The sequence below is a fragment of the Hydra vulgaris genome, chromosome 09 (assembly GCF_038396675.1).
Source record: "Hydra vulgaris chromosome 09, alternate assembly HydraT2T_AEP".
Lineage (NCBI taxonomy): Eukaryota > Metazoa > Cnidaria > Hydrozoa > Anthoathecata > Hydridae > Hydra > Hydra vulgaris.
Window position 1 is genome coordinate 61974793 of NC_088928.1, and position 13426 is coordinate 61988218.

At 25.6% G+C, this 13426-nt stretch overlaps 1 protein-coding gene across 2 annotated transcripts in view; it reads right to left on the minus strand.

The window, feature by feature from the left end:
• Positions 1 to 7720: 7720 nt before the first annotated feature.
• LOC101237322 (proton-coupled amino acid transporter 1) overlaps positions 7721 to 13426 on the minus strand; it is a 38315-nt gene continuing 32609 nt past the window's right edge. For both annotated transcript variants that reach the window (XM_065806277.1, XM_065806278.1), the window contains exon 9: positions 7721 to 8536. In XM_065806277.1, the coding sequence (XP_065662349.1) occupies positions 8265 to 8536 (272 nt within the window). In that variant the 3' untranslated portion in view covers positions 7721 to 8264. The remainder of the gene's footprint in view (positions 8537 to 13426) is intronic.

Below are 13426 nucleotides of genomic sequence, written 5' to 3' on the forward strand. Positions count from 1 at the left end.
TCCATTCATCAGTGATATGGAACACAACAGAGCAAACTTCCGATCCTCCAGATGATGCAATTCCAGGTACTCCTAATAATTGTTGAAAATCTAAACCAACCGCGATCACAGGAAGCCGATCAGTTTTCTCATTTTTTGTGATATCAGGCAATAATTTGGAATCCCAATGCACTTCAATAAAGTTTGCATCATTTCCTACCGATTTTATAGATGAATATTTTATTTTCCGCAAAATCTCTCTATTTCTTTTGATAGACGATCTATTGAGAACAAACTCGGTGGTATCTATATTAAGAGCTTCTAGGACGGCAGAAATAATATGCATTGCATCCCTGTCACTCACTTTACATTTGTCCAAGGCAGCGGCCAGGCGAGGTGTCATTAACGTCTTTCGTCCTCTCTTGTTTGAAGATGGACCCTGTTCAGATTCCGATATTAAATATGTGTCATCTTCACTGTTGTCTTGATTTATCACTTTTTTCTGTGAATCTTCGTTTTCTTTATCTTCCATTTCAAAATATGCAATCGAGCAACTAGAATTTTCCAACAAATCTTCTTTTCGTTTCAACTCTGCAGCTGTGCGTTCTTCTTTCCGCTTTTCCTTACGTAATAATTTGATATCTACTTCCAACATACAACCTACTCTACCTTTCTCCCTTTGCTTAATTAAAAATTCTCTATCTTCGGCGATTTTAATCTCATTTAACGCATTTAAGGTGGCAATATCGAATAGGTTGTCTAAATCTTCTTTAAAATCATTTTCTTTTTCTCTCTGCCGTTAAGTATTTCTATTTTTAGATTTTTCTAAATTTCTGACATTATCGTACAATGATTTTAATTTCGAAATACAGTTTGAACGGTTTTGAACTGGGATTCTTGCTTTTTTCCAAAAAACGACCACTTCATCAATAACTAAAGCACTGCTATCATTAAGATTTAAATTTACCACTCTCATGTTATAAAAAAGTACACTCAAAACATCTCGTTTACATGGTAATTTACTACCGCAGATTTGATTTTTCATCACTCCTAGAACTAACTAGATAAATATTTTTCCGAAAAGTGGACATTTTAGCACTTTTATCAATTACTTATAAAGCACGTCTTTTTTTATGCACTTCATGTACGAAACTAAAACGAATGTAGCATTGAACAAATAATATCTAAAAACAAAATTGACTTGTAGAGACTTGTAGTTGCGCTTGTAGCGAATTCAGAATGCACTTGGTGGTTAATTGCGCATAGCATCGTCATAGCATGTTAGACAGTCAGATGCATGAAACGTTAAGGCCAATGCGGCACGTGTTAATATTATCGGATTGAGCTGAAATTTTGTATTTTTAATGTTTTGGTGTAACTGAATAAAATTACAAATAATTTTGAAAAAATATGAACTTTCGAAAATAAGGACCACCCTAATATATATATATATATATATATATATATATATATATATATATATATATATATATATATATATATATATATATATATATATATATATATATATATATATATGAATATATATATATATATATATATATATATATATATTTATATATATATATATATATATATATATATATATATATATATATATATATATATATATATATATATATATATATATATATATATATATATATATATATATATATATATATATATATATACAAATCGATTACAATAACCGATCTCGATAAACAAGATATGCTTTTAAAACAAAAGAAAAAACTGAGGAATTACAAATCAAAAAATAAAGAAGTGCGAATTGCTAGAAGAAAAAATTTAAGAGCTTGACAAATTTCTATATTAAAGGAATAATACTTATAAAACCTATACTAAAGGATTTGAACACATCGAAATATAATAAGTGAAACCGAGAAATATATCAAGTAAATAAACACCACTTTGATTTAATTTTGAATTTAGGAGAAATATTCTTCTCGGAAACAATGCTTGCAAAGCTTTTCCACAAAAATGGTCCACAATTCTGAATTGGATAAGTTTTTGAATAAGATTTTGGTACAACAAAGTTGTTTATGGAAAATGTTTATTATTACACACAGATTTTGATTTATCTCTTTTCAAGTGTTTATTTTAAAATAGATCAATAAAATAAATTCATCTAAAGCATTAAGTCAACTAAAAAAACAATGTAATTAATTTAAGTTAACCTTAAATTTAATTTAAACCCTATAAATTCAAAAACAAAAATAAACAGTTACTGACAATTGTTGTCAGTAATTAGATATTAACAAAAAAACTGACATTAAGATTGCCTTAATAAATTAGATAAAACAAAAAAATGCGATTGTTGATTATAATAATCATTATCATTAAACGCATTTTTTTTATTTTATCTTATTTACTTATAGTATTATTTATTAACTAAGACGATCTTGTTTTGATGTTAATATTTATGTAATCATCAATCTCATTTCTTACGTTCTTACTTTTACTTTCTTTCTTACTTACATGCATACTCTTAGAAAAAGTATTGTAAAAAATATAACAAGGTGATTAAGCGATAAGACAAAAATAATGTATACGGTCATTCATTTTACTTATAAATTTATGTAGATTGTAACATTTATTCAATGAAACATAATGTTAAAAAAAAAGTGGAAATATCTATTTTAACTGGTGCTTACTTTTAATTAATTTTTTCAAAACGTTTTTATATTGAGCTGCACACAAAACATCTCTTTGATTGTCACGATCTAAAAGTAGTTTTAAATTCTGATAAATAAAAACACGTGCATTAAAAAATGTTTTTCTGAAGTACCAACAGTCTACACTGAAAGTAATTTTGGTCGCAATGTGTAAAATCTTTAAAACTCGAATTTTCATCCTGCGATCTTGCTTTTGAAGATAAAAAAAATAGTTCTTTTAAATTACATAAAAGCAAATGTTTCTGCATGCGAACATTTTTCATAATGCTTAATATATTATTTAACCAAGCAGTTTTTGATTAGAAACTTCATCTTTTTAAAAAGATGAAGTTTCATTTGTTACATTAGGAAAAAAATTTTCAAATTTAGAACTTATTATAGGTAAAATTTTTCTAATACAAATATTCGTGTATTTTACTAATGCAAATATTCGTGCGTTTTATGTTATGTTACTGACGTATGTTGCTGTAAACTTTGCAACTATATTAGCCATTAACTCTATCATTTTATTAAACGAGTTTAATAAAACAGTTCTCATTAAAAATACAGAACTCATTAAAAAACAACTTTATTTTTTTTCAAAAATGTGTACAGCTTTAAAAGAGGGAAAAACTTTTCAAGACTTACACTTTACGTGTAAAATGTGAATCTTGTAAAGTTTTAAATAATGGAATGACAGTCAAAAAGAATATAAATTTATGGTGAAGCCCTTAAATTCATTTAAGGACTTCATCATAATTTGTTTTTGTTTTTTCTATTTTTTCACAATAATTTATTTTTGTTTTGACTATTTTAATGGTAACTTTTGGCGAAAAAAACGAAAAGATAGAAAAAAACCATTATAAGATATTATTTCAAGTAAAAAAAAATTGTTTTTAATGATAAAATTTAAAATAAATTTACTTCGTAGTGTGCATAACAAGTTACTTTTATTTATATTATCAAAGAATTACAATTTCAATACTACTTTGGTTGGTAGGGACTAACCCCCTCCCCCCTCAAAAAAAAAATTGATTTGTCTTTTTTATATTGACGATTTTGAAGAACACACTAGGTTAGATCCAAAAAACATTATACTCACAAATCTCATAAAAGCTTTAATATTTATTCTCAAACAAAATTTAAAAAAATTAGTCTTTAATTTGTATATTTGTACATGCTTTTAATTTAAAGCACTCGGCAGCCCTGAGTGGACAGCCTGTCGAAGAAAAGATTAGATAAATGAGTGATTCAAGTTATTTAGGCACTTTATACTTATTCGGTTATTAGTAATAGGTACATAAACCCTACATTTAAAGAATAGTTAAAAAATATTATACTTTTTGTTTTAAGATAAAAAAAAAGTTTCTTAAGAATCATTTAGTAAAAACTGACTTACAACACTCATCACTCTATATGATTACATTACATGTTATATCTTATATGGTTTGTCGATTACTTTTCCAGTCTACAAAAAAAATTAAAAAATTTTATTCTCTCAATTGAAAATATTTTGAATACTTTTAATAACGTAGCTATTACAATATATAATGTAATTTGATACAATGTGTATATTTATAAAAAGATACAATGTGTATATTTATATCATAAGTTTCTTTTTTTCTTTCTGGTATTGTAATACGTGTTGTTTGAAAAAAGATTCTGGCGATAAGATCATTCTGGAGATAAGATCATTAGGATCTTCTTCAGATACCTTTGCTTGTATTTTAATTTTATATACAAAGTTTTTTGTGATCTAGACTTTAAATTTATAAGTCTACGGATTTTACATGTTGTAAAGAATTTCATTATGTAATACGAATACAAAAAATATATATATATATATATATATATATTTACATGACAACCACCCTATATGTTTCATGACAACTACCTTATATGTTTATATTAGCTTTCAAGTATATAGTAATATGTTTATAATAATCTATATTTTTACATTAAACTAACTTTATTTTATTTTACTTGTTTAAATTATAAACACATATACTTTATACAATTTAATCTGAAGAACGCTTTTTTAAAACAATATTAGGTTGTCATTCTAAAATAACAACCCAGTGGGCACAAGAACGTTTTGCGAACGTTTTTTAATTGTCCCGTAAAAACGTTTTTTATTAGTTTTTTACACGTCCAAATGAAACGGTGACCAGACGTTTTTTTAAAAACGTGTTGTGAACATTTTTTAAGGGTCCTACATAAACTTTTTTTAATGGTTTTTTGAACGTCCATGTGAAACGGTAAACGAACGTTTTTCTAATAAAAATTTTACTTTTTATTGGTTTTTATTAAGTCTAAATGAAACGTTGTATCGTTTTTAACGTTGTTCCTAAAAATCTTTTTTTACGTATAGGTTATTTAAGTAAATAACTTATGTTATACAGAAAAAAAAAGCTTTTTACAAATGAAAACTTAGCTCTAACAACCTAGATCCGAATAAATAACTAAAGTTTATTTACAATTTAAGCATACAAAAACATAATAAAATAATTTTTATGTTATTCTATGAGCTCTCTTTAAACGATCGCCTATCAACTTATCAACCAAATCGTACTTTGCTGTATGTGACACTATTGTTTCTGAAAATAAAAATACCATATAAATCTTTCTTGCATTGCATGTAAAAAATGCAACAAAATGTAAACAATAATAAGAAAAAAATGTAAATTTTCACACAGTATATAAAAGTAACAATATAAACGACATGCACACCACATTTATATAAAAATTACTTATAATTACTCTACGCAATGAAGTTTTAAATGATTTATTTGCATAAGTTCCAGCTTTCTTAAACAATGCTATAACACATTTTGACATAATTTTATCCAAAACATGATTAGCAGAAGCTGAAAAAAACCTGAAAAAATCATAGAATATATTTAGTTTGATCACATATTACTTTTAGGAAATTTTTATACATAAATGTAAACAAGAATATAATAACAAATAAAAATTTACTTAATTATTTAAAATTATTTCACTTTCATCAAACCTTGTTATATCATTTATTTTATCATAAAAAAATAATGAATTTTCAAACGCAGTCTTTTCCCCAAGGATATCCACTGCATATAAAGAATTTTTAATTTCAGATTTTAGGCAAGGTAGTTCCATAAAAACATTGAAAACCTATTATATAAAAAAAAAAATTAGAGCAGAGTAAAATATTAATGAAAAACTGTTGTGGAAAACTAAAAATTGAATTAAATACAACATCTTTTGAAAAATGAAAAGACAACATTTATAAACATACCTGTTCCACTAATAGGTTTAAAACTTGATTGCAGTTCATCATAACAATAAACTGCAGCGATGCTTTTCAGAAAGTCTTTTTATGTATATATATATATATGTGTATATATATATATATATATATATATATATATATATATATATATATATATATATATATATATATATATATATATATATAGTATATATATATATATATATATACATATATATATATATATATATATATATATATATATATATATATATATATATATATATGTATGTATCTATATACATATATATATAATATATATATATATATATATATACATATATAGATAGATACATATATAGATAGATACATATATATATAGATACATATATATATATATAAAGAAAACATATATATATATATAGATACATATATATATATATATATATATATATATATATATATATATATATATATATATATATATATATATATATATATATATATATATATATATATATATATATGTATCTATATATATATATATGTTTTCTTTATGTATATATATATATATATGTATCTATATATATATGTATCTATCTATATATGTATCTATCTATATATGTATCTATCTATATATGTATCTATCTATATATGTATATATATATATATATATATATATATATATATATATATATATATATATATATATTTATATATATATATATGTATATAGATACATACATATATATATATATATATATATATATATATATATATGTATATATATTTATATATGTATATAGATACATAAATATATATATATATATATATATATATATATATATAGATAAATATATATATATATATATATATATATATATATATATATATATATATATATATATATATATAGCGCTAGTGCACCCCCCTTTTATTGCAGATTATGAAAGATCGTTGTTTAAAATGAAGAAAATGGGTATCCATTTTGTTTTTTCACCAACCCTATGCGCTCTAACTTTGACTTGAAGAAAAAAAAATCCCTACCAAAACGCAAATATTCGCCATTTTATTAAACGCATTATGTTTTGTTACTTCGAACAATGTTAGCATTTAAAACGACATGGTTTTCACGGTCGCAGCGCTTAATTTTAAAATAGGATGTTGAAAGTGACGATAATGAACACTTAGCAATATAGTTGCGAATATTAGAATTTTTGAATTATGGAATTAAAAAAAGGGGGTGCAAAAGTGCACCAGTGCCTATATATATATGCATATATATATATATATATATATATATATATATATATATATATATATATATATATATATATATATATATATATATATATATATATATATATATATATATTTATATAGTACTTATGCATGATTTTAGTAAGAGTTGTCATAGAACTTATAAATGTATATTTTATTTTGAAAAAGATTTATTACAGTCCTATAAGTTCGTCGAGAAACTTGAAAATACCAGAGTCATAAAATACAACCTGTACCATAGTCATAAAATACAATCTGTTATTATGAAAATACTCCATATTTAAGTAAAGATGCACACGCGCAGAGCGCCATTTTTAGCTAAGAAAAAAGGCCCTGTAAAATATCAAATCAAATGATAAAAAACCTGCTATAAAAACGTTTTTTGAACGTTTTTCTTAAACAATCGTCGTTCAAGCGAGCATTAAACGTTTACTAAACGTTTGCAAAATGAACTTGTGCCCACTGGGAAATACCTATTTTCTTAACTTAGTATATGAATTAAAGATTTATAGAGCACTTATAAATAATAAAATCTAAATTAAAAAAATCCAATTTAATAAATAAAGTCTAAATCAATAAATTAATACAATTAAAGTAATAAATATAAGTTAGTGATTGAGATCTCTAAAACCTTACAAATACAGTAGATTGTAAAAATACATAGAGTACAATTGACAATAAGTCTACAACCTCCGAATATATACAGTACAACTTTCAAATATATACAGCACGAGATACAAATACATTCAGTAAATTTTAAAAATACGTACAATTTTAAACAAAAATGATTTTTGAAATATTTGCTAATTTTTATTCCACAATTTCTCATACCGTTAATTTTGTTTTATTTTCCAGATTTTGCTTTTCTCCGGGTTTTTTTCACCTTTCTTAATGAGTGAAAAATTAATTATCTTAATAAGCACATTTTTTGTTCCATGTTTTTACGAAAGGTTACAGAGGTTTTTTACTCCGCAATTGCTAAAGCGACTGTGGCGTATTTGGAAAAGCGATTTGTAGATAACTGCTGTACGATACTATCTTTTTTCACATAATTTAAATAGTTCATTAAACCAAAGTTCAATTTAAAATTTTCCAATAGGTTTTGTAGAATGCGGTAAATTGGTGTATCTTTGCATGATTGAATATACTGTGGATACTGTGCCGACAACCGACACAAAAAGTCCAATAATCACAATCATTATATTAATTACAAGGCTAATATTACTTAACCCTTGATTCCAATAACAGATTGTGTGCAAAACAGGTGGAAGAATTAAGCCAACTGCAACCCCACTAACAGACCCAACAAGTGACATAAAATGGTCCAACTGCGGAATAAATACGGCTAATATACCTAAAAAAAATATTCTTAAAAAAACTTTTCAGTAATTAGAACAGCTATCGCTGAAAAAAAAGGAAAGCAAATTTGATATTAAGTAAAATTTTATTAATATGGTATTAACATGGCTCAGTTGCAAAAATTATTTTTGTAATGTGTTTTAAATCCGTTAAGAAAAATTATGTGTTAATTCAATATAAGATTCTTAGTTTAAATGATTTTTTTTATTTTTTATTTCTTGTTTTTTATCTCCCATTAATCCTTTTAATTAATATTTATATATATAAGTATATAGCAGCCGTGGCGCAGTTCTGGGTAATTAAGCAACATTGGTAAAGAAGATAAAGATAGCTTAAACTATCTAGTTAAATGTTCTTCCCTGGTGCTTTGTGACCTGTGACCAAAAAATGTCTTGGAGCACCTTTAATACCATCAAAAAATAATTTTATTTTTTGTAATTAAATTCATCTATTTTTTATTATGTTCATCCATTTATTTATTAATTATGTTCCATTTATCCATTTATCTATTATTTAAGTTTCATTTATTTATTATTTATTGTATTCGTTAATCCATTTGTTTAATATTTATATCTTTTATCCATTTATCTATTATTTATCATGTGCTTTTCATCCCTTTATCTATGATATATGTTCCGTTCATTTAGCGATTCTGAATAGAGTTAAAAACACACATCTGCAATAAAATTAAAAAATTTATTACTGCAGTTTAATGAAACTGATACCGACTTTTTTGCTTAGATTTATTAGTTAATATAGTTTTTTAATTTTTTAGGGTTATTTTTTTACTATTATTATTTATTAATTATTTTTTAATTTTGATTATGTATATCTTGCGTTGCTAAAGCTTTTAAATTTTATTACGTCGCTATTAAATGAACTATTCAAAAAATATATTCAAAAAATATATTCAAAAAATGCCTACTCATAATCATAATTTTTTTAATTTTATTATTTTGACTCTTGCTATATAATTAGAATAATTTATTATAGCTATATAATTAGTATAATTTATTATAGCTATATAGTTAGAATAATTTAAGAATTCAGCAATTGTACAAACAAAGTTTGAAGGTAAAAGCGAAGCAAAGTTAAAAAATTTTTTTTTTTTTCCTACTTGTATTTATACTATATTTTGTTTGTAAAATAATTACTCATGATTTTTTCTCACAGCATTATTTACCAAAAAGCCTTTCGCACAAACTTTACCAAATAAAAATTTTAAAAGAAATTGAAATAGTACTGAGGATTTTCAACAAAATATTGGTAAGTAATCTGAACATCGCCATTTTCGTAAAATTGAAAAAATCAAACATAAAATCCTATGACCTTGTATTGCACAACAAGGTAAGGTAGAGTCTAAAAGCCATATTCTTCTTGTCTTAAAGTAAAGATATTGCTGAAAAAAAGAAAATGGAGTATTCTGAATTATCAAACCTCGATTGGTTACAAAAATTCACCTTCATGATTGACATGACTTTTTACTTGATTATTATAAATAAAATTTAAAAGGAGATGATAACAATTTCGATTTTGGAAGCTTTCATCAAAGGGGTTGCCCATAAAGGACGTCATTCAGAATTTAAATACTAACCAGAAGTAGAAATTTATTGGCTCCCTTCCGCGGAGATTTTCATTGAACATAAGGCTCTATAATACTCCAAACATCTCTTTGCACGAGAGCCAACATTCTCCTACTTCTTGCCATTAGTTTAACCCTCGCCATTTCCCCTAACCCTAACCCTGACCCTAACTTTGCAGGACATCCTTTACATATAATCCCAATGCGCTTTCATTTAAGCTCAAACTATCTTGGAGGGTATTCCCAGACTAGTTCATATAGTTATTTTACTATTTTGAAAAAATTAGGTCATTTTAATTGGCGTCATTTCAGACTTTTAAAAGTTGTTTATTTAAAGTATAATAGTTTTGTTTCATGGTTTTTTTCCTAAAAACATTTAATCACGTAGCTTTACATTGCATTTTTTTAAACTTATTTTTGCCTTGTTCTAAGGAAACCACAATTTATTTTAATTTGCAAAATTGTATTAATTAGTTTAAAATAAAGCAGCATTTAATTTTTGCTTTGTTAAATTATTTAAGGAACTCTGTATGCATTTTAAATGAGGTAAATAACATATCAATTTCATTAACGATAGTCTTTAACTTTTTAAATTGGATCAAAGTTTAATATTTAGTTTTTAGCAATGGAAGAATTCCTAACCTCTAAACCAGCGGCTTGCAAAATTTACAATTGCGCAAAGCAATTCATCTCAATTTTTGAACATTTTCCAAAAACGTATCCGACTTGCCCCTGATTACCTTACGATAGCTTAATCCTGATCGTTCAACTAAAAACATTTAAAATCACTCAAAAAAGTGTTTTATCTATGAATTGATAAAAAACTTTAAGTAATTTTTTTTTTAATCATTTTTGTTTAAAACAAATCAACGGATTCTGATTTAATCGAAAGCGAATGAAATAAATTACTTTTATAATCAATTCACGCCAAATTCATACATGAGTTTAATAATAAACTTGATCTTGTTTTATCAATTCGATTTTAGGATTTAAAAATAGTATGCTCAGAATTAAACTTTTTATGCACTAAATCATAACATGTTTTGAATTAAATATAGTATGATATAGTATACTTTAAATTAAATTTCAAACTAAAGTATGCACTATGTTATGCACTTAATTTTAAGAATTTCTAACAAAGTTAAAAAAATATTTTGAACAACATAACGTAAATATAATCAAGGAGGTATAATAGAATAAAAGAAGAAAGAACGAAGCCGAAGATTGTTTAGAATCGTTGTACAGTCTTTATTGTATAATTATTCCAGCAGCAAGTCAAAATGGCGCCTTTGCGTTGAAAAAGAAAAATTTTGAAATGTAGTTTGTAACCTTTGTAAGCTGTAATTAAGATGGATTACACTCTTAAAAGTTGACAGGATAAGTTTTTAACAACTGTTCCAACTATCAAGTAGTAATCACAACAAAAATTATGATCTACGTAAAGTAATCGCTTTTTGAATATCTTCATACTAGGTATAAATATAAAAGCTTTAGACAATTTTTACTTGGTTGAACTTTATCTTCCTCATTTAGCTATAAGTTTGTAACTTTTATTTCCAACGCACAGTGGGCCAGAATGCACTTTTACTGGACAAAATTCATAACTAATTTAATATTAGAGCTATATTCACTAAAATTAGTATGAGTACTAATATGATGTCGGCGCTTTTTATGAAGGTAATATTTTTTTATTTCGTTGCTATGGATACCTTTATTTTGTTTAGCAACAACCTACTTTTGTTATCTGCAGATATTTTATAAGTGCTATATTCACTAAATTTGGCATGAGTACCAATATGAGATCACACTTCTTACAAAAGTGATAATTTTTTAAATTTAGTTGTTATGGATACTTATATTGCTTAGTTACCGGATACTTTCCTTAGTTACAAAGTGGTAAATTGATATTTGAATATCTTATCGGATTTTTGACCCACCTATATTGAATAAAAATTGAGTATTTAGGTAAATAATGTTTTAGGAATAATAAAAGCAAAAAATAGTGCAAGAAAACGTTATCAATTTTAAATTACATCAAAAAATTATAAAACAATAATATCGTTTGAAGATTGTTTAAGTAATTGTAAAACATCTGAAGGAAATGCTTTATGATTTGTTTGGTGTGATGTTGATTTACGCAATGATGAAATAACAGGATCACTGGAAACTAGGAGTCTATTGATAAGATCAGTATTTGTTGCTTTTCTGGATGTTTTTCGGCTGAAATTTTCGCGATAAGATTTAAAGTCTTTATTTCTAGCCTCTTGAGCTTCCTCTGACATAAGTCCGATGGGTAATGTAAGGCTTTTAATTATGTCATGTCCATGTATCAATACTTTGTGAACTGATTGAGCCATGTAATACCATGGATAAAGGGACACATATAGTCTAAAAGTGTCAAAACAATAATCCTTGAACTTTAAGCAGTCTATTTCATATCCTGAAGAGAGCGTTACCAAGATAATGTAAAATCTGAATATAAGGTTTTGGTCAATACCCAGAATTTCAGCTGTTTGTTCATATGCTGCAAAAGCACGCCTTGAGGCATTGCCATCATTACTTGTTCCAGAACCACCACTTTTAGGGAAATCAACAACAAGTCCCATTTTGTTCATAAAATCAGTCTGAATCTTTTGTTTAGCTACAGATGCCTTTTCTTTGTGTTCTTTAGATCTTGCTTGCCACTTTCTTGTTTCTTTTTTATATGCAATGTGCAATAACATCTCAAAAAATCGAATCCATGCATGAAGACTGGAAAGACCATATTTGAACTCTCTGTTAGTATAATCTATATTAAGGATATCAAGACTAGTCATATTTTTTGGAGAGACACCACACACTGAACAGCATTGGTATGAGTTATTTTTTTCAGATAATATTGTTTGAACCTTCCCATCAATCATTGTAAGTTCAATAATACAATTCACTTCAATAGAAGATCCGCAAACCTCTAATAAAATCATACCCAAGCTTTCTATCTCACTTTTAATGTACTGATCTTCTTCAATCACAGATTCCTTTGATTCCATTTTGTATGCAAATCTTACGGGTCTACAATAGGCTGTGGAGGACGACTTTTGATTTCTCCAAATAGGCACCTTTTCGTTGCTGTTGTTAAATCCAGTCAAATCCAATGGGACAAGACAAGTAATAAATAATGATTCTTCACGCTTTAAATCTCTGTTAATGTCGGGTTCTGATAAAACTTGTTTATAAATGCTTTGGCCAGTAGCACCATCAAAACCAGTCTTACACGTTAGTGTCATTGTTTTTATTGCTTTGTCGTTCAATATCAAGTGCCTT